Source organism: Sceloporus occidentalis, unplaced genomic scaffold (assembly GCF_023333645.1).
Source record: "Sceloporus occidentalis isolate IW3139 unplaced genomic scaffold, rSceOcc1.0.p SCAF_10, whole genome shotgun sequence".
Lineage (NCBI taxonomy): Eukaryota > Metazoa > Chordata > Lepidosauria > Squamata > Phrynosomatidae > Sceloporus > Sceloporus occidentalis.
The window spans coordinates 9281573-9302861 of record NW_028316990.1 but is presented as its reverse complement, the minus strand read 5'-3'; the positions used below and the strand labels follow the sequence as shown (position 1 = coordinate 9302861).

Sequence of the window (21289 nt, the reverse complement as noted above, 5' to 3'; positions counted from 1 at the left end):
GTAGGAGCAGAAAGCAAAGGATCTAAAGGATGAAGCAAAGCAAAACAATGTCAAAGATCTGACCAAATTCCAGCAGACATAACTCTTTGTGCTTACTCTTAATGGATGAAAGAGTAGAGGGGTTTTATTGTTACTGTTTATAATTATGATTTCTTCTTCGTGGTCTCTGAGAATCATTTATTATTATTATTATTATTATTATTATTATTATTCCCAGGTGGGGGGAAAGACTGTCTTTCAGCCCACCTCTCTCTCGATCTCTCTCTTTGTCTGACCCCCATCACTGTGGTTTGGTACTGATTTCTGGGAGTCAGTGCTCCCAGTGCAATTCTGCAGCCTCAGTCCTTTCTCAAAGCAGGGCTATGGGTCTGTGTTGGAGTGGATGTGAGCATCTTGGAGGGTGAGAGATGCAAGCCAGGCCCTCCAAGCTGCGTCCGTCCCCCGGCCTTCCTCTCCCAGGCCCCAGCGCAACACATGTGCTGTCTGTCACAGAGGCCCGGCTGAGCTATTTTAGCTCCCTGTCCAAAAGAGAGCCACTCTCTCATTCGGAGTGTGAGGAAGCAAACAGGACGGAGACCATCCCATGCTCAGCTGGCCCAAAGGCTGCAGACGTGATGGGCACCTTCTACTTCTCCTTCCTTATCTGTTATCTCCTGGCAGCCCTTGGCATACAGGTAAGTCTAGGGCAGGGCAGGGGTCCCTCGGGGGTATGGCTACGAAAGGGGCAAAATGAGGGCACCACCGTGACATTTTAAGTATAGCACCTTTGGGACTAATGGAAAGAAAGACGTTGGTAGTATGAGCTTTCCTAGACTTGAGCCTCATTCCTCAGTAGGGCTCAAGTCTAGAGAAGCCCATGCTACCAACTTCTCAAAGGGGGCTACAAGATCCCTTTGCATACTGACTTTCCATACTAACACAGCAAAGAGGAGTGATAGGATTTTATTGGTCTCCCTGTCAGAATCCCACAAACTACAAAAATACAGAATCCCTGCAGCTGAGTCAAAGAGAAAAACACTTTGCACGTGCCAAAGGGTACCTTCTCCTTTGATTCTTGCTTTGCTAGCTAAGGCTGGGAATTGAAACTGGGTTTTTGCTTTCTCCTTGGATTGCCATAGACCTTGCCTAGGGACAATAGCACTTGAGGGAAGAACCCTGCGTTACTTTTGCACATATTCTGCAACCGTCACTGTGTTTCACTCAATAGGAGTACTGTGTCTACTCATGTATAAGTCTAGAAATTTAGGTTAAAAAAACGGACCCAAAAAACTGGAGTCTATTTATCCATGGGTAAGTGTTGTACAATGCGCCCGCGTTACAGGAGGGAGCAGCTTACGCAGCTTCCAGCATATGCTGGAAGCCCGCATTGGAAGAAGCCTCGGCATGCCAGGAAGACATAATGGGGGGTGCCCGCGGTGCATGCCACGTGGCGTGCCATGGGCATAAACCCCATTACTTCTAATGGGGCTTGATCATATGCAATATTTCCCTTGCGCGCGGGGTGTGTGTGTGTCTGGAATGGATCCTCTGTATAAGGGAAGGGTCCACTGTACTTTAACTCATATATATATATATATATATATATATATATGGTGAAAGGCAAGAGTTTAATCTGTCCTGGAAGCACTGACCCCTTTCCACTCTCTCATCCATCCAGCCTTTAGTTTGAGCTCAAATAGTTATGGTTGCTGGAATTTTGTAAGCTCTTTAGCATTGTTTTCCTTTGCTTCAACCGTTACATCTTTCATTACATGACGCTAAGTTTTACCCTCAACTTATTCATGGGTCATATCAAAATCTATTATTTTGGCCCCAAAACCTGTGCTCGACTTATACATGAGGTCAACTTATAGTCGAGTAAATATGGTATTTGTGTTTTGTTAGACTTAGGCCAGCAAGCCATTGGATCCTTGTGCCCCGTTTCTTCAACGGTGACCAGAGAGGGTTCCCTCCTCCCTTTCCTGCCAGCTGCCTTTTGAATGGAAAAAATAGCGTGAAATCTCCGTCCTGGACAGCTGCGAGCATAAAAATGCAACCCACTCCGGTGGTTAATGGAGACAGGAACCTTGCATTCCATGTGGCTCACATTAGCTCCACTTTGGAGCACAGCAGGCCTTGCAAATGGATAAGTTTGGAGGGAGGTGCAGGAATGAGCCCAGGAACAAGTTTGGGGATGTGTCTCTATCCCTATCAGCTCAGGCTGACCAGAGGCCCTCCTTTTCCAGGACATGCCCTACATTTCCACCTTCTCTCCGGGAAGGATCTCAAAATGTCCTCCATTTTGAGCATTGTGAAGAAGCTCATTGAGTAACACCAAGTTGGCTGTTCCCCTTCAAGAAATGTGTCCTCTTTGCAAATGGGGGGATAGGATAGATCTTTCTAAAGCTCTTTTTTCCTGTTGGTGTCTCACATGTGTATGAATTCCCCTATGGAAAGCGTTGGGCATTATATCCAATGCAGAACAGCTGTACGGAAAAGGAGACCTCTGTGTGTGTTGTGCCTGGATGTCCATGTGCATGGCATGCACATGGCATCTGGTGCGTGGCGGAGGGGAGTGACTGTGCCACATCACAATTCACCAAAAGGGCAAAGATATGCAACTGCCATGAGGTTCCATGATGTGCTCTATCTCCTTCAGGATCTCATCTATAGTCCAAAAAATCAACTTTCACAAGCTCTGGGTTTTTCTGTGCCGCCTATGGAGCTCTGTGGAATCTGCGAACCTTCTCTTGCGTCTAATAGCAAAAGCATCCTCTGCATTCCCCTCCATCTGTACCAATTGGTCAGAGACAATTCTGGCTGCATCCACACTGGGGAAATAACCCAGTTTGGCACCGCTTTAACTGCCTTGGCTCAAGGCTATGGAATTCTAGGAGTTGGAGTTTGTTGTGGGCCCGGAGCGGAGCAGAGCTTCGCTCTGGGCCCCACAACAAACTCCAACTCCCAGAATTCCATAGCCTTGAGCCAGACAGAGTTAAAGCGGCGCCAAACCGGGTTATTTCCCAAGTGTGGATGCAGCCTCTGATTCATGATCTGCCTTCCCACTTTTCCATCTCCTTTTAAGATGTCCTCCTCCGTCTTACTCCCTTTGTCCTCATTTTATTGCTGCAAAATGATGAGGAGATTCGATGGATCCATCGTCTTGATTGCTTTAAAACCATTATTATTAAATAAGTTATTACTATTATTATATTAATAATAATTTATATCCCGCTCTATATATACACACACATACACATATATAAAAATACAAAGGACAAAATCCACAGTATCAACATCATAAATTAAAATATACCCTAAGATAATTAATCTAACTAATCTAACACATTATTCCTGCTGCGGTGGAATTCAGGGCTGGGATGCGTCTAACATTTCAAGGGGGAAACAAGGGAGAGATGGAGAGGAAAGGGCTGGGGTCACATTTGGCATAAAGACACATTTGGGTCTGATTCGAAATTAATGCCGTCTCCATAAATGCAACGTTGAAATTTACCTGTTGCCTGTAATCCCAATTTTGTAATGAAGGTGTAACTAACAGTTGGAAGACAAAGGTGTTTTACTGGTGCAAAATAAGAAAGCTGCATGATGCATAAAGTGGCACGCTTTTGCCTTTCGATTGCATTTTATACTTTGAATGAGCGATGCGTTCATATTGTACTAGTTTAGTGCTAGTTTAATGTGCACATTGATATGTTTTTTTATTAGAATCATAGAATCATTGCACCATTTTAATTTGTAAGCTGCTCTGTGTCCTAGTTTTGGGGAAAAAGCAGGATATTAATATAATAATAATAATAATAATAATAATATAAGTCTTTATTGCTTTAAAAAACATAAAAATGCCTACAGACTGATAACCTTAGACTACATGTAAACATGAATGAATGAATGAATGAATGAATGAATGAATGAATGAATATGTTTTATTCGGTCAATGACCACCAAAACTTAAAAAGATGCAAAACATAATATAATGTGTAACAATAAACTTCAAGTGATACACAATAAAATAATATAACATAACATACATAAACACACCGCCTAAATACATACATAATTGCAACAAATGGTAAGAGAGGATGATGTTTAATTCGTAATAGAAGGATGTTTAAGAGACAGCAAAGCCACTCTGCTTTGGATTTTGGAAGTCTTTCTTTTTTTAAAGAAGGTGCGTATTTCTTTCTCTAAAAACACTTTCTTTAAAAAGAATTTTTAAATCTGGGTGCTGAAAGTCTGGGTTGGGGATTGATGAACTGCTTTGGAGAGCTCCTTCACAGTTCGGACTAGAACCAGGAGTGGATTCATGGCCTCCATACTGGAATTAGCCGATGCTGGTTTATACTGGTGGGATCTGCTAACAAGTTGGCGGGACAGGATTCCTTTTGGAAACTGGTGGATGGACGCACAGGGTCCAGAATGCAACTCTGTGTGGGAAAAGAGGAGGAGGAGGAAAGCCAATTCTTTCGGAACGGAAACAAAAATAGATCTCAGAGGGAAGGAATGAGACGGTCGGAAGCTGCAGCCAACTCCCTTGGGATGGGAAGGCCAGTCGCTTTGGACAGTGCGGCCGCCTCCGGCCTTCCAAAAACAGAACTGGGGTCCTCATGGGAAGCAGAGAGAGGAAGGGGAAGGGGATCGGGGCCACGTTCCCAGACCTCTTTCCTTTCCATCACCCCAAACCCCACAATCATAGCTCTCTGATCTCTTATCACCCTTGGGATGCTTGCAAGGCCTTTCTTAGGAGTTACGAAGGCGATTGGGAGTTTATCCTGTGAATTAATACAGTATCCAAAGAATAACTACAGTACCCAAAGGAAAACTAAAAATGAAAAGATAAAGACAGTAGCCAAAGAATAAATACCGCAGCCAAAGGAAAAAGTAAAAAATTAGAAACAAATACAAATAGAGAATATGTATCCAAAATAAAGTAGCCAAAGGATTTTTTAAAATGCAGTATCCAAAGAGATTGTGCCTCCGTCCTTGGCATAAATGTGTCCCACTTTTTGTGCCCTCAAAGTGTCCAAAATGGTTTGGCCAATTTGCCCTTGAATTCCTGCATGGCTCCTATGGGACCCTTCCTTGCAAACCCCACAAGACGCAGCTGTTGCCCCGCCAAAAAGGGGTCTAGGGTTACCAGGAGGAATGGCACGCAGCTGCCCTCTTGCAAATGAATGCCAGCACCCAGACAGCAACAAGAGGCTTGCAACTGTAGCCAGAACAAGAGCCAGCAACAAGAGCCTTTCGCCTCATCCACGTTGCAGAAACAATCTGGTTTGACACCACTTTAACTGCCCCGGCTCAGTGCTGTGGGGTTTTGAGAATTGTGGTTGGTTGTGGCACCACAGCAAAGCACTCTCAGGAGTTTATCACATGAGAGGCTAAGTGCCTGAATCCCGTACAGAAACGGGATTTAAATCCCAGAAAAATCCCACAAAAGAGGGATTGTTTTCTCATGATGCAGCCGACTTTGTCCACTTTCTGTGCGGGTTAATGCCAGATTAATGCTGAATGTTCCCGACGTCGTGTGAAAACAATCCCTCTTTTGTGGGATTTGTCCACTTTTTGTGCGCATTAATGCCGGACGTTGTGTGAAAACAATGCCAGTTTTTGCGGGATTTCCCCATTTGAAATCCTGTTTTGATCCAGTTTCTGCACGAGATAAATTCCTCAACCTCAAAAGATGCCAGGATAGGTCTGCATTAGGGTCACCATTACTCTGAAAAGATTTGAAGGCACACAAGAACAGCAACACAATAAAAGGTGGACATATGCACCCCACTACAGGCCCTTGTGCAAAGCCACTTTGGACCCCAATGGTTTCCAAATACAGTGGTACCCCGGGATACGAATTGATCGCGTTACGAAATTTCCGGGGTACGAAAAAGTTAGATTGGAAAAAACTGTTCCGGGTAACGAAAGATTTTTCGGGTTACGAAATTCATTTCGGCGCATTTCGGCGCGAAATTCAAATGCGAAGCGCGGCTAGCGGCTTTCCAGCGCTAACGGAAAGCCTTTTCGGGTTGCGAAATGTATCGGGTTACGAACGGCGCCACGGAACGAATTAATTTCGTAACCCGAGGTAGCACTGTACTAGCAGAAATGATCCGGCTTGACATCGCTTTAACTGCCCTGGCAATTCCATGCTATGGAGTCTGTAATTTTGTGAGACATTTATCCTTCTCTGTTAGAGAGCCCTGGCGCCGCAACAAAAACGTCACATCTCAGAATCCCATAGCGTTGATCCATGGCAATTAAAGCTGTGCGAAACCGGATTATTTCTGCAATGTGGATGGAGTCACAGTGGGCCCTTGAGTTTGTCTCCATATCAAAAATGGTTTTCTTGTGGGGTTTATGTAAGTCTCTAAAAAAACATTTCCAAGCAGCAGTTTGGTTGAATCTGTGGATTTAAAAATATACATCTGCGGATGTGGAGGCTGACTGTAAAATGAAATGATATAATAAGATAATCAGGCCTTCCCTGATTAACCCACTTTTGGTCTCATGGATGCGGATTATTATGCAGAACACCCAAAGACGACCCCTCTCTCTATCATGGCCTTGGACTGTTTGCTGTCTGTTTTAATGGATAGTTTCATGGTCTGGTGGGAGGGAGGGGATAATGGGATATAGTTTACAACTGAATGGTGTATTTATACTGTATTTTATTCTGACTGTAAGCCGCCTCCATCCAGTGGGAGAGGCGGGGGAAATTATTATTATTATTATTATTGTTGTTGTTGTTGTTGTTAAGATGTATGTCTATGAAGACTAAGCCTTGCAGGTGTCTGGTGTCCAGCGAACCCTCCAGCCAGGCTCCAGAAAGGATGACAGGGCTTTCCCTTCCTTTGGCAGGACATTTTTGGATCGGAAGAGGCGCTCCTCGATACTGGCGTCCCAATATTGCACCTAAAGCCAAGGAAAGATGGTCCAGGGCGAATGAAGAGGGCTTGGGTCATCCCTCCCATCAGCGTCTCAGAGAACCACAAGAGGCTTCCCCATCTCTTGGTGCAGGTCAGATGGGGAATGAATGGGGAAAGACCTCACAAAATCATAGAAGAAAATACCCAAAAATTCTTATAAACTCACCCAGCAGGGATAGCAAATCCCAGGATTCTGTAGCATGAAGCCATGGCATTTAAAGTGATATCTAACTGCATTATTTCTCCAGTGTAGATGAACCCCTGGCTACAGATGTAAAGGGAGTGAGCAACATCCATCAACTAGAACCAATGCCTTGCCATAATAGTGAATGTGTCTGTCTCTTTTTTGCAGATTAAATCAGACAAGCAACAGCCTGGAGGGGTGATCTATAGCATCAAGGGACCCGGAGTTGACGAAGACCCCAAGGGCATCTTCTCCATTGAGAAGCTCAGTGGGAAGGTCTACCTCAATACGATGCTGGACCGAGAAAAGACTGACCGCTTTCGGGTAAGGATAGCCTGAGCTTCCTTTTAAATGAGATTATAGGTGAAAGCTATAGGATCTCAGAGTTGGGAAGGTACCCCAATGGCAAATCTAGTCCCAGCCCTGCTTTGCAGGAATACATAATTAAAGCATCCTTAAGAGATGTCCAATTGTCCATCCAAGCTCTTGGGAAAAGACCTCCAACGAAGGAGACTCCAAGGCAGTCAAAGACTTTCTGCAATTCATTTATTGCAATTTATTGCTGCCAACAAAGACCAGGCTAACAGCGGTTACCCAGCCTTTTCATCTCCCAAATTATGCAGTGTCCCGCCGGAAGAGATCTGGCATATTACCAACCTTGACAGCTTTAAAAAGGCCGTCAAGACGGGTCTCTTCCGACAGGCCTTCCCGGAATAATTGACTTAGTCGCCCCACTGATATGGAGCACCCTATTGACTATCCCATTGACTATCCCATTATTTTTATCCTGCCTTTTGCCCAAAGTGGGACCCAAGGCTGCTAAACAACATTAAATTAAAATAGTACAAAACCGCACTCTTGCTCTACCTTCTCTGTTGGTTTATCTTGTATTAGTGCTGCAAAACTTTAAGAACCTTGCACCCAGCTAGGAGAAGCTGAGCCTGGACCTCTGGTCACTCTGCACCTTTATGGCCGAAGGTCTTGACCGCTTCTCTTTTGCCCATGTCCAGCTCAAGGCCTTTGCGCTTGACCTTGGGGGAGTCCCTTTGGAAGACCCCACTGACTTGGAAATCTTGGTCATGGACCAGAACGACAATCGTCCGCTTTTCCGGCAAAAAGTGTTCACCGGAAACGTAGTGGAAGATGTTGCTCCAGGTAGGTACCCTGGTAGGTCATTCCAGAGCTCCTACTCATTAATACCAAGCCACTGCTGTATCTGCCAGTCCTTCAGTCTCACCAACCTATTAGGAAGGTGGCAAGATGGGAAGCTGTCCCATAGGATGACAGGGACATAGCCAAGGGGGGGGGGGGTCCGTGGGGTCCGTACCCCCCCTCCGTTAGATACAATGAATGGTGTGTGCCACCGCACCGCCGTGCCCAAGCACCATTGTAATAGTGGCACTTAGTCTGGACCTCCCATTCCCAAAATCCTGGCTAGTTGGACCTAGTGGTCCATAGGCAGGGTGACCAGACACCCTCTTTTTCCAGCCCATGGCCTGCATTTCAACCGTCTGTCCAGGAAGAATTCCAGAAATGTCCTCCATTTTGAGCATGACTAAGAAGCATGAATCTATTTTTTATATTTTTTATTTTAAATACAGTGGACCCTTCCTTACCTTATGCGGGGGATCCGTTCTGGGCACCCCTCCCCATCTAAGGCGAAAAATGCTGATGCTCGAGTCCCATTGAATATAATAGGGCTCGTGCTCACGGTGCGGCATTGTTTTGTCACACATAAGCTGAAAGCTGCGTATAGTGCACCCGCATGCGGCGTGGGCGCACTGCATCGTTTTAGGAAATGCCTGAAATAGAGAAGTGGTTACTGAAACTGTTAGAAATGACAGAAATTGATAGACTGACTTCTTATTTAAATAATAAGGACATAGGAGTTTATCAGACAAGGGAAATTGGAAGTATAATCCAATGGCAATCCGAACGCAATGATGGGGTTTCACGTTATTGCGTGAGAGGTGATCACATGCAATTTTGGGCAATGGCAAGCTATTTTCGGGCAATGGGAAGTCAGTTCGAATGCAATTCGAATTCACTTAAATTTGCTAAACTAGCGAATTCACATAAATGCATTCTGGCCCCACTTTCTTTTCATTCGAAATTAAGAGAAACTCCATAAACATAATTGAGAGAGGTTGTTATCCAATTCTGTTATATTGTAAGACAAGGTGGTTGTAATAATCAGGAACACACACACACAGACACAGACACACACACACACATCAAAATCCATGGATGCTCAAGTCCGATTAAATATAATGACAAAATGCAAGATGGTGTCCCTTATAAAAAATGGAAAATCAAGGTTTGCTATTTGGAATTTATACTTTTTTGGAACATGTTCAAACCGTGGATGCTTGAATCCATTATAAAAAATCCGTGTATAAGAAGGGCCAACTATATTTGTTGAATATGTTTTTTTAATGTTAATAAAAAGCATGAGTAGCGTGAGCCTTCGTAGACTGCAGCCTCCTTCTTCAGATGCATGTTTTTGGAGCGGAGAGCCCAAAGACATTTGGATGTACATCATTTGTGCATGAGAAGTTCAACTCAGTTTATAAGATCCCTTTTGCATATACTGAAAGTAAAGCTAAAACCAAATTCCATATTTAAGTTTCTGGGGGAAGAACAACACAGAGGCTTCTCAGCCAAAATTTCCATCAAGGATGGGATCTCCATAAGTTGACTTGAAGGACCCTACAGACCCAAACATGGCCTCTCTGCCAGGCCTTTGCTTTGGTTGCCATTAAATTAAAGAAGCCACGGTTTTCTCATCTCCTCTTTTTCTCTTGACCAGGGACTTTTGTGATGAAGGTGGAAGCGTCAGATGCCGATGACCCCGAAACAGACAACGCAGCCCTGAAATACTCTATTTTGGGGCTGGGAGGAGGAGATGTCTTCAAAATCAATGAGCTTTCTGGGGAAATTCAAACAGCGGACGTTGCTCTTGACCGGGAGGTAGGCAACACTCCCTTTTAAACCGGATCACAATCCAAAGCGATTCGGCGAGGGGAGCCACGCGCCAGACCCATTTAACCCACGTCTTTTTGACTCTGATTTTCTTTCCGCATCTTTTTCGATAAATTGATTCCATGCAAATGTGAACCAGATGCAGATCAAAATCAATTTAAATTTGTCTTTGGGCTGGCTGGAGTGGGTCCATTTTGAATCAATTCATGCACGAATGTGAACCACAAGTGGGTTATTTTCGAGAGGGGAATCCTCACTGATTTCTGGCACTTTCTCTGCACAGATAGTGGGAGTCTATAACCTGACCCTCCAAGTGGCCGACATGTCTGGAGAGGGACTGGCCACTACGGCCACGGCGGTCATCTATGTGGACGACCTCAATGATAACCCACCTGAATTCACCGAGGAAGAGGTAGGTACCTTGGCAGACTCATCTCTAATCCTAACCCTAACCCCAACCCTAGAAGAGCCGGAGAGAGGCAAGAGCATAAGGCAACTTTCCCCAATCTGGTGCTGTTGGCATGGAACGGACTACAGCTCTCATCATCCACAACCAGCATGGTTCAGCCCAAACAGTATGGACACCAGCAGGCTGTCCCTGGCCAAAGCCTCTCAATTGAGGGTCCCTTTTCACATTCCCAATGGCTTGCACATACCGTGCATGCCGCAGTTAACATATATATCAATGCACTTTTTTCCTCTTGATTTAAATTCTCCTTCGGTATCTCAGCTATGTTTCGGAGGCACAATTCTGGTAGAAATCTCTCTTGCAGTTCTCTATGGAAGTTGCCGAAAATCAGCAAGGCGTGGAGGTTGGCAGAGTACTGATCCAAGACAAGGACCTTCCTGGGTCTCCAAACTGGTTGGCCAAGTTCACCATTTTGGAAGGGGACCCCGAAGGGGCCTTTGCCATCCATACTGACCCCATCACCAACGACGGCGTCATCTCCTTGGCGAAGGTAAGGGTGCTTCCCAGGCAGACCCATGCCTGCAACCTTTTCAGAACACCAAGCATCTGAATGACAGCAAAACAGAGCCTCTGAGCATGCGCAGGGTGCATTCCAGCACACCCATCATCCCCCCAAAATCTTATAATATAAAAGCAAATATGCATCTCTGCTTGATTTCTTACTTACAAAAATAATCCATATATCGTCACATATATTTATCGCGATGCAGATTTATAGGAACAGAAGAGATAACACACAACATTTGAAATTCTTCCAGCACTCACTGTAGAAAGCAAGAAATAGGAACTTTCCCTAAGGAAGCACTTGGACATTTTGCCCCCTGAAGAATCAGTCCAAGATTGTGCGGTGCTGTTGTGCTTGTGCGTGCACCTTTGGGTTGTGTATTCACTTGTGCATTCACTTGTGACACCCACAACAGCCATGCCATCTCTCTCTCTTTCTGGCCATGCTGACCGCCAGGCCCTGGACTTCGAGGAACGGAACCGCTTTGACCTTCTCATCTCCGTCCAGAACCAAAGTCCACTCGAAGTCTCAGCCCCGAAGGCCGCCAGGGCCTTGGCCACAGCGCGGGTGCAAGTGGTGGACATCAACGAGGCCCCCTTCTTCCGCCAGAATCCTTGGATGGGGAGTGTGGACGAAGGCATGCCCCCGGGCACACGGGTCACCTTCGGCCAGGCCAGCGACCCAGACACCCGGCAAGCGCAGGCACTCAGGTGACCCTTGGCATCGGGGCAGGAAAGGGTTTCGTCGGACTCAGTGCTCCCAAATAAAGGAGCAGCATTGGTCCTTTTCTGGAATCTTCTGGGGACATTCCTGGGATCAGGCAGGGAACATATAGAATATGTAATGACCCATATATGTTCCCTGCCATATATATATATATGCCATTATATATTATATATGTTCCCTGCCTGATCCCAGGAATGTCACCGGAAGATTTCAGAAAAGGACCAATGCTCTTTTATTTGGGAGCACTGAGTCTGATGTATATATTTGGACCATTACATGTTATATTATATTGTATTGTATTATATTAATTAGGGCCAAACTTATATGATAGATAGATAGATAGATAGATAGATAGATAGATAGATAGATAGAAGACAGACAGGCAGACGGATATATTTGGCCCAAATATATCCGTCTGCCATTTTATACACACACACACACACACGGGCCAAACATATATATTAGATAAAGAGACAGATAGATATATTTGGCCCAAGTGCACACATATACATTTTGCGCCTATATATATATATATATATATATGTATGTGTGTGTGTGTGCACACATATACATTTTGCGCCTATATATATATATATATACACACACACACATACAGATATACATACACACACACACACACACAAACACACACACACACACACTTGGGCCAAACATATATATTAAACAGACAGATAGACAGATATATTTGGCCCAAATATAAACACACACACACATATTGGGGCCATTATATGTTTTATATTTATACACACACACACACACGTGTGTGTGTGTGTGTGGTGTGTGTGAATGTGTGTGTGTGTGTATTAAATTTGGGCCAAACATATATATTAGGCAGACAGACTGACTAATAGATAGATAGATCTATTTTGGGGCCACTTGCCAGGGCCATAAGCACCTTCACCAACTTCATCCTGATTCCCTTTCCTTCTTCCTCCGATGGCAGCTACTCTCAGGTCTTGGACCAAGAGGACACCTGGTTGGAAGTGGACCCTGAGTCTGGCCTGGTCTTCACCCGCCTGAAGGTGCCCCCGCGGTCCGTGTTTCCAGGCGGCTGGCACACCATGCGCATCCTGGCCAGCGATAACGGTGAGAAGGATGAGAACAGCCGGGGAGAAACTTGGCATTTGCTGTTTGTTGGGGCACCAGAGAAGGACAGAGAAAGACAAATTATGTCGCAAAGCAACAAATCCCAGAACTCCACAGCATTGACCCAGGGTAGTTAAAGCGGTGTCAGACTTCGGTATAGATTCAGTTGGTATGCTGGAAATGGTTTACAGTGGTCCCTCCACATTCGCTAGGGTTAGAGGCGAAGGACCCCCACAAAAGTGGGAAAAGTGCAATTAAAAAATACTATGATTTGTAACTAAGAGAACCCTTCTCTAGGAAACTCCAGGGCCTCCAGTGCAACTCTATGGCCAGCATTTGCCAGACGCTGATCATAGACTCATGCAGAAGTGTTTTGTCCAGGAACGTCCGGTTGAGTCCCTATATTGGAGGAAATGTGGGATATAAGAAAATGAAATAATAACAAGAACAACAACAATAATAATTCCCCTCCAGCACAACTCTATGGTCAACCTCTGGCAGAGTCGCGCTGGAGGATCTAGAGAGCGAATATATTAATCAAAACTGCAAATAATTAAGAAAGATTGGGAACTGTTGCTCATCTTTCTTTAATAAGGAAAAGGGAAATTCCATGACTATTGCTTTGGACTAAATGGTATAATTGATATGTCAATATAAAAGTTGATTCTTATATGTATTTCCTAAAAGAATTATACAATATCGATAAGGCTGGTTAAAGCTAAGGCTAAAACAAGAAGGACTAAGAAGGCCTGTGAATAGTAGTCAAACAGATGATACATGGAAGACTAGAAGAGATCATGGAAGTCAATGTCATTCTATTAATAATGTCACTAATTATTTTTTTTATTAACCTGTGTCCATTATCTTCTATATACTTTATTTAGGGTTTCCTTCTTTTTTTCTTTTCGATGCTGAAGATTTCTCTTCTTAGAATCTACTTTAATTTCTTTTAATTTCTTCCAGAATCTTCTCTTTCCAGATAATGTCATTAATTGTTGTTGTTATTTGTTTTTTTTATTGTTTTTGAAAATAAATAAAAACTATTTTTAAAAATTAATCAAAGCTGCCAAAGTCAGAGCCGCAAATGTAGATGGCCGACTGCGATTGCATGGATGGGAAGGGAGTTTCCATGTCCTCCAGCATTGCGCAGAAAATAAAAATGTCCATGAGAAATGGCAAATGTTAACACGGATGGTTTACCAATGACCTTCGCCATCCCCGTCGCTGATGGATGTCCTTTTGGTCTTCCTTCTCCGCTAGGAAGCCCTCCCTTGACCGCCACGGCCACCGTCTCCATCCAAGTGATGGAGGTCAATGACCACCCTCCGCTTCTGCTCCCTGTGGGTCAAGAGATGTGCGACCAAGATGGCGGCCTGGTCCTGGGTGCCACTGACCAAGACCTGGCACCCCATGCTGAGCCCTTCCACTTCCGATTCAGCCCCGGCAGCGCCGCGCAACTGGCCAACAACTGGACTCTCAGCCGCCTCAATGGTAAGGTCTGTTAGGCTCCAAGGGTTCGGATGTAGGGCCGCCCCACATATATATGACAGGAGAGGGAAAGAATGAGAAAGATTCCCCCCATGGGGCCTTTGGGTTGTCCAGGCACAGACTCCCCAAAAATCACATTGAGGTGTCCATAGCACGGTGCCACTGCGTTGTGGGATTGTGCTGTGGTGCCACTGAGTTGTGGGATTGCATTGCAGTGCCACTGCTTTGTGGGATCGCACTGCGGTGCCACTATGTTGTGGGATTGCACTACGGTGCCACTGCTTTGTGGGATTGCGCTGCGGTGCCACTGCGTTGTGAGATTGCGCTGCGGTGCCACTGCGTTGTGGGATTGTGTTGCAGTGCCACTGCGTTGTGGCGTCCGTGGTGCATCACCACTACTACATCGCACTGTGGTGTCTGCAGTGCATTTTAACACTGTGATAATTTAATTCTATTTTAACACTGTAATAATTTGCTGTCTGTACTCATATATAAGTGTAGAAATTTAGGTCAAAAAAATTGACTCAAAAACCTGAGTCGACTTCTCCATGGTTCAATGGAAATGCTGCATCCTAACTCTTATTTAAAAGAAGGAACCATCCCCTGGTGAAAACAAGAGCATAATAATAATAATAATAATAATAATAGAATAATAGTCTGCCTTGGAAGCACTGACTTCCTCTACTCTCTCATCCATCCATCCTTAAGAGTAAGCACAAAGAATTATGTCTGCTGGGATTTTGTAAGTTCTTTGACATTGTTTTGCTTTGCTTCATCCTTTAGATCCTTTGTCACATGCCCCTAAGTTTTACCCTCGACCTATCTATGGGTCATTTCAAACCCCATGATTTTGGCCCCCAAACTTGCCCTCGACTTATATATGAGGTTGACTTATAGTTGAATATATATGGGGTAGTTCTTTTTAATGTACCTCTTTCCTATGTTTTTAATTGTATTTTAAAAAAATATTGTAAAGCTGCTCTGAGTCCCAGTTTCGGGAAAAGAGTGGGATACAAATAAATAATAGCAACAACAACAACAACAACGATGGTGATGCAGTGCCACTGTGTTGTGGGTCTGTAATGCAGCACCATTGCATTGTGCTGTCTCCACAACACAGTTGCACTGCACTAAGGACTCCTCAAAAACAATGGCTCTGCACTAAGGAGACCCCAATGCAGTGGCATTGTGCTAAGGACACCACAATGCAGTGGGCACTGCACTAAGGACAGACACTATGACTTACTGGCACTGCATTAAGGACACCACAACACAGTGGCACTCTACTACTGACATCACAACACAGTGGCACTTCACTATGGACACCCCAATGTAGTAGCACTACACTAAGGACACCACAACACAGTGCCATTGTGCCGAGGACACCATGATGCAGTGGCACTGCACTAAGGACACACCAACATAGTGGCATGGCACTAAGAAGACCACAACATACTGTATATACTCATGTATAAGTCTAGAAATTTAGGTTTAAAATTGACCCCAAAATCCTAGGACAAAATCCATGGGTCAGTGTGTGTGTGTGTGTGTGTGTGTGTGTGTGTTTATATATATGGTGAAAGGCAAGAGTTTAACCTGCCCTGGAAGCACTGACCCTTTCTACTCTCTCGTCCATCCAGCCTTTAGTAATAATAATAATAATAATAATAATAATAATAATAATAATAAATATTATTATTATTATTATTATTTATATCCCGCCGTTCTACAAGATGTAAAAATTAAAAAACAAAAACTATTAGTATATGCACTAATAGTTATGACTGCTGGAATTTTGTAAGTTATTATTATTATTATTATTATTATTAACCTTTATTTATAAAGCGCTGTAAATTTGGCATTGTTTTCCCTTTACTTCGTCCTTTACATCCTTCATAATATGCACCTATGTTTTACCCTCAACTTATCCATGGGTCAGATCAAAACCCATAATTCTGGCCCCAAAACTTGCCCTATACATGAGGTTGAATATATACAGTAGTGGCATTGCACTAAGGACTTGATCCTAAAGGGGAGGTTGGCACACAGTCTCCCAACCCTTATGTCACCTCCTCTTCTCCCCACATCAGGTACCCATGTGCTTCTGAGACCCCAAGGAGCAGTGTCTGAGGGTCTCCATGTCGTCCCGCTGCTTCTCAGCGACTCGGGAAGCCCGCCACAGGAGAGGGAGCAGCTCCTGAACGTCTCCGTATGTGCCTGCGACGAATGGGGCACCTGTCGGACACAGGCGGCGGCTGTGGTGGGGGCCGTGGCAGGCCTGAGTTTCGGGGCCCTGATGGTCATCTTGAGCTGCACCATCCTCCTCCTGGGTAAGTGGGGTCTACAAAATGGAGGGGACACAGGCAACACAAAGCCATTTGCGTGTGCATGCGCGGGGGTCTTGCGGCAAATTTAGTGCAACGTCTCTCTATAGCAGACGGAGGCGAGGAAAGTGCAACCCACAGGAGGCATGCATGTGGCACCCTGTCCTTAAATTGTTTGCCACCATTATGAATTTTTAATTGCTCTAAATTTATTTTTGTATTTAGTCAAGCGCTGCCCTAAGAGCTTGAGATAACAGGGCAGGGCATAATTGTTAAAAATAAACATGTTTAATAAATATCTTTACCAGTGATGCATTTCTGTCTCACGCTCATGTATATGAGCATGTATATGCATTATTACTAAATTAATAAAAATATTATTATTAGATTTGGGGGGGGGGTTTCCGGGCTCTGTGGCCATGCTCTAGAAGAGTTTATTCCTGACGTTTTGCCAGCATCTGTGGCTGGCATCTTCTCTCCAAAGACAGAACAGCCACAGATGCCGGCAAAACGTCAGGAATAAACTCTTCTAGAGCATGACCGCATAGCCTGAAAAACCCACAAAAATCTATGGATGCCGGCCATGAAAGCCTTCAACTTCACATTATTATTATTATTATTATTATTATTATTATTATTATTATTATTATAATGACAAATTTTAGAAGTGGGTTGTTTTAATATGTGCCTATTTTATTTGACCTTTTAAACTGGTGTGTTTTAACTGATGTTGATTCCTTGTTAACTGCTGTCCTCCTCCGCCTTGATCCATGGAGAGAGCTGGGTAAGAAATAATAATAGTTGTTGCTGTTGCTCAATAATTCAATAATTATTTATTACTAATTTGGTTAATATAATTATTCAGTGCTGTGTCAAATTTGGTGGGAAAACATCATTTCGGCCCAAATGGCTAACAGCGGGCCTTTGCAAGGCTATTGGGGGATAGCGGGTTGGTTTAGATTATTTTTTAACATTGTCTATTTTAATTTTGTATGTTTTAAAACTTTATACTGGATGATAATAATAATAATAATAATAATAATAATAATAATAATAATAATAATAATAATAATAGTTTTATTTATATGCCACCTTTCCCATAGGATCAAGGTGACTCACAACATCAGATAAAACACAATATACAGTTAAAATACATCCTGTTAATGTGATATAGATATGTGTGTGTGTGTGTTTATATAGTGAGCCGCCTTGGGTCCCAACTTAGAAAAAAGACGGGATAAAAATAATATACATATATATGTATGTATGTATGTATGGGTGGTTTCATGTGGTCCGCGGTCCATGGATGGACTCAAGAAGGCGATGGGTATGAAACTGCAGGAACTAAGCAGAGCAGTAGAGGACAAGGAGTCTTGGAGATGTCTTACAGGGTTGCCATGGGTTGATGCCAACAATGGCAGCAACCACAAAGGTGGTTCCATGCACCCCTCTCCCCCTCCCCATTTGCTCCCACCCGGCAGGACTGGTGTTACTGGTGGCCGCTCTGGAGCGTTCCCGACGACGGACTTTCCAGAAGGGTCTTTTGGGGGCTTCCCAGGAGGACCTGAGAGACAACATCCTCAACTACAACGAACAGGGAGGAGGAGAAGAGGACCAGGTGAGCTGGGGGGGGGGGCAGCGGAGAGAAGACCCCTCCAAAGGCAGAGCCCCCTTGCAAATATCTCCCCTTGCAAATACGCACAAGCACACCTTTTAGGACCTCTTTTAAGGCCATTTGGGCTGCAGCTCCATTGCAGAATTAACAGTTTGGCACCATATTGGTGTTGTCATTGTTGCTGTGTCCCTTTCAAGTCATGTGCAACTTATAGTGGCCCTAATGTGAACCTATCATAGGGTTTTCTGGGCATTATTTGTACATCAGGAGTTTACCATGGCCTTTCCTCTGCGGCTGAGAGTTTGTGACTTGCCCAGTTACCCAATGGGTTTCCTTTCCAACCCTGATCTCCAAAGTCCTAGCCCGGCGCTCAAAACCCAGTACCAGGCCAGCTCTCGCATTACTAGGATTTGTAGTTTTGTGAGTTATTTGTCCTTCTCTGGTCTCATGCCACAACAAGTTTCATATCCAGGACTCTGTAGGATGGCACCATGGCAGTTAAACTGGTGTCAAACGGCATCCATCTGCCAACCATCCCAGCCAAGTTGGGGGTGTCATGGTTGATACATTTCCCCCCCCCCTTTTTTTTCTTCCTGCCCTTAGGATGCCTATGACCTCAACCAGCTTCGCAACCCGGACCTGTTCCCCCCGTTTTCGCCTCATTGCAAGCCACCCCGTCGGCGGGACGCCCCCTGTGGCTACGCCTTGCCCCCCTTCCCCCGGCGTTTGCCCGGCTGCTGCCCCTCGGACATCGAGGACTTCATCAATGAGGTACGGAGACAGACAGAGATTCTGTGCCAGTGTCCAATGGTCACCATTAGACTGGCACAAAACCAATCCATCAATCACATATTCCATCACATATTCCATCATAGATCACACATATTCCATCACACATTCCATCAATTACATATTTGATCAATCACATATTCCATCGATCGCAAATTCAATCACATATTCCATCAATCAGATATTAGATCAACCACATATTCTATCAATCACATATTCCATCAATCACATAGTCAATCACATATTCCTTCAATTACCTATTCCATCAATTGCCTATTCCATCAATCACATATTCTATCAATCACATAACCCATCAATCACATATTCCATCAATCGCATGTTCCATCAATTTAATTTTCTTTTAAAATTTGTCCCTCCGCTCAAAAAGAATCGATTCTGATCCCACAGTTAGGAATCACATCAGAACTGATTCCGCTCAAAAGAACCTCAAAAGAACTGCTTCCCCAAAACCCTGGTCTTTTTGCGTTTGCTCTGCTTTATTTCCCCTGGAAGCGATCCAATGAGGATCAGGATCGATTTCCAGTGGGAACTAGGGGCATATACCCCAAATCAGGATTCGGAGCTTTTCGTAGTGGGAACGACCCCAAAGTGAGTGATGGGATGGAGAACAACTCCGCAGGGAGGTTTCAGCTGTGGGGTTTCTGTGTTGTCATGGGGTCAGTCTAGATTACTTTTAGGTTATCTTCCTAATGTTTTAGGTCTCATATAGGAGCAAAGTGGGATATTTATCAGGCTGCATCTGCATTGCAGAAACCATGCAGTTTAATACCACTTTAACTGCCATGGCTCCATGCAATGGGATCCACTGAATTTGTTTTAATTACTGTAATAACTTAATTCTGTTTTAATATACTATTTTTGTACGTTTTTAACTGTATGGTTTATTTTAATGTAGTAAGCTACCCTGAGTCCCAGCCCTGGCAGAAGGGCGGGAGATGATGATGATGATGATGATGATGATGATGATGATGATGATAAATTTATTCATAGCCTGCCTCTCCCCAAAGGATCAAAGCGTCATAAAATAAGGCAATATCAATTATAAAACAAACATAAGTTTTAAAAAATCACATTATCCCCTTACCCACATATTATGAACTTAAAACATAATTATAATTACAGTTAAATTATTAAATTGAATATGATTAAAACGAGGCATCCTGGGCCATGTCAACATTATATACTACTGCTACTAAAATATACTACTACTACTACTACATTATATTTTAATGTTTTAATGTTGTTAGCTGCCTCGATCTTAATGGAGAGGTGGGGTATAAATAATAATAATAATAATAATAATAATAATAATAATAATAATAATAATAATTATTACCTTTACTACTAATAATAATAATCCTGAGGTTTGCAGTTTTGTGAAATATTTGGCCTTCTATGTCAGAGAGCTTCAGTGCTACAAGAAGCTACAGATGCCAGGATCCCATAGAACAGAGCCATAGCAGTTAAAGCGGTGTCAAAAGTGCATTAATTTTGCACTGGAACAAGGGCACCATCCAGAACCAACTTTCATAGCTTTCCCTGTGTCTCTTTCACATCACCCACTTCCAGGGTCTAGAGGCAGCTGACACGGATCCCAGCGTCCCCCCCTACGACACGGCGCTCATCTACGATTACGAAGGAGACGGTTCGGCCGGCGGCTCGCTCAGCTCCATCCTCTCCAGTTTGGAGGATGAAGACCAGGACTATGACTACCTCAACGAATGGGGGCCCCGATTCCGGCGCCTGGCAGAGCTTTACGGTCAATAGGGGGAACTGGAAGGGGTCGGGCGGGTGGGAAGGGGAGCAGAATCCATCCCTGGAGAACCATAGACAGACCCTGGACTCTGTCGGCTGAAACCAGGGATGCCCAATGTACCCAACTTGGTAACCCCTTGGTGGCCATTCAGATGGCATTTCTTTTTAGTGGAACGATGTGAATCATCTCACGCATTCCAGGTTTGTTATTCACAACATGGATCTGCATCTATGCACATCTCTAGGAGTTCAGTTGCTCCCATGTGCCAGCATGGAGTGGACAATGAGGATGTATTTGAAGCATGCTCAAGGCATGCAGAGTTTAATCCCAAATTATCTCGGATCTATTCGCATTGGTTATTCACACTGCAAATCTTTTTTGAAAACTCAGGAGAAAAACCCGG

At 44.1% G+C, this 21289-nt stretch overlaps 1 protein-coding gene across 2 annotated transcripts; it reads left to right on the top strand.

Moving 5' to 3' along the window:
* Positions 1-566: 566 nt before the first annotated feature.
* Positions 567-20897, top strand: LOC149305824 (cadherin-15-like). Of its 2 annotated transcripts, none has more exons than XM_089540387.1 (14): positions 567-674; positions 6853-7011; positions 7273-7428; positions 8115-8259; positions 9914-10074; positions 10370-10498; positions 10860-11045; positions 11517-11770; positions 12751-12893; positions 14154-14384; positions 16472-16711; positions 18187-18323; positions 18924-19091; positions 20700-20897. In XM_089540387.1, exons 1-14 carry the CDS (start codon positions 615-617, stop codon positions 20895-20897), a joined length of 2367 nt encoding a protein of 788 aa, XP_089396513.1. In that variant the 5' UTR covers positions 567-614. The 2 variants fall into 2 exon arrangements, with proteins under 2 accessions (XP_089396513.1, XP_089396514.1); XM_089540388.1 differs by lacking the exon at positions 20700-20897 and adding an exon at positions 20026-20094.
* The last annotated feature ends 392 nt before the right edge of the window (positions 20898-21289 follow it).

Bases quoted from the DNA above. Each gene is read 5' to 3' on its own strand.
- LOC149305824 (XM_089540387.1), top strand. From the start codon at position 615: ATGGGCACCTTCTACTTCTCCTTCCTTATCTGTTATCTCCTGGCAGCC. The intron at 12,894-14,153 runs GTGAGAAGGATG...CTTCTCCGCTAG, and splicing joins CATCCTGGCCAGCGATAACG to GAAGCCCTCCCTTGACCGCC. The intron at 18,324-18,923 runs GTGAGCTGGGGG...TCCTGCCCTTAG, and splicing joins GAGGAGGAGAAGAGGACCAG to GATGCCTATGACCTCAACCA.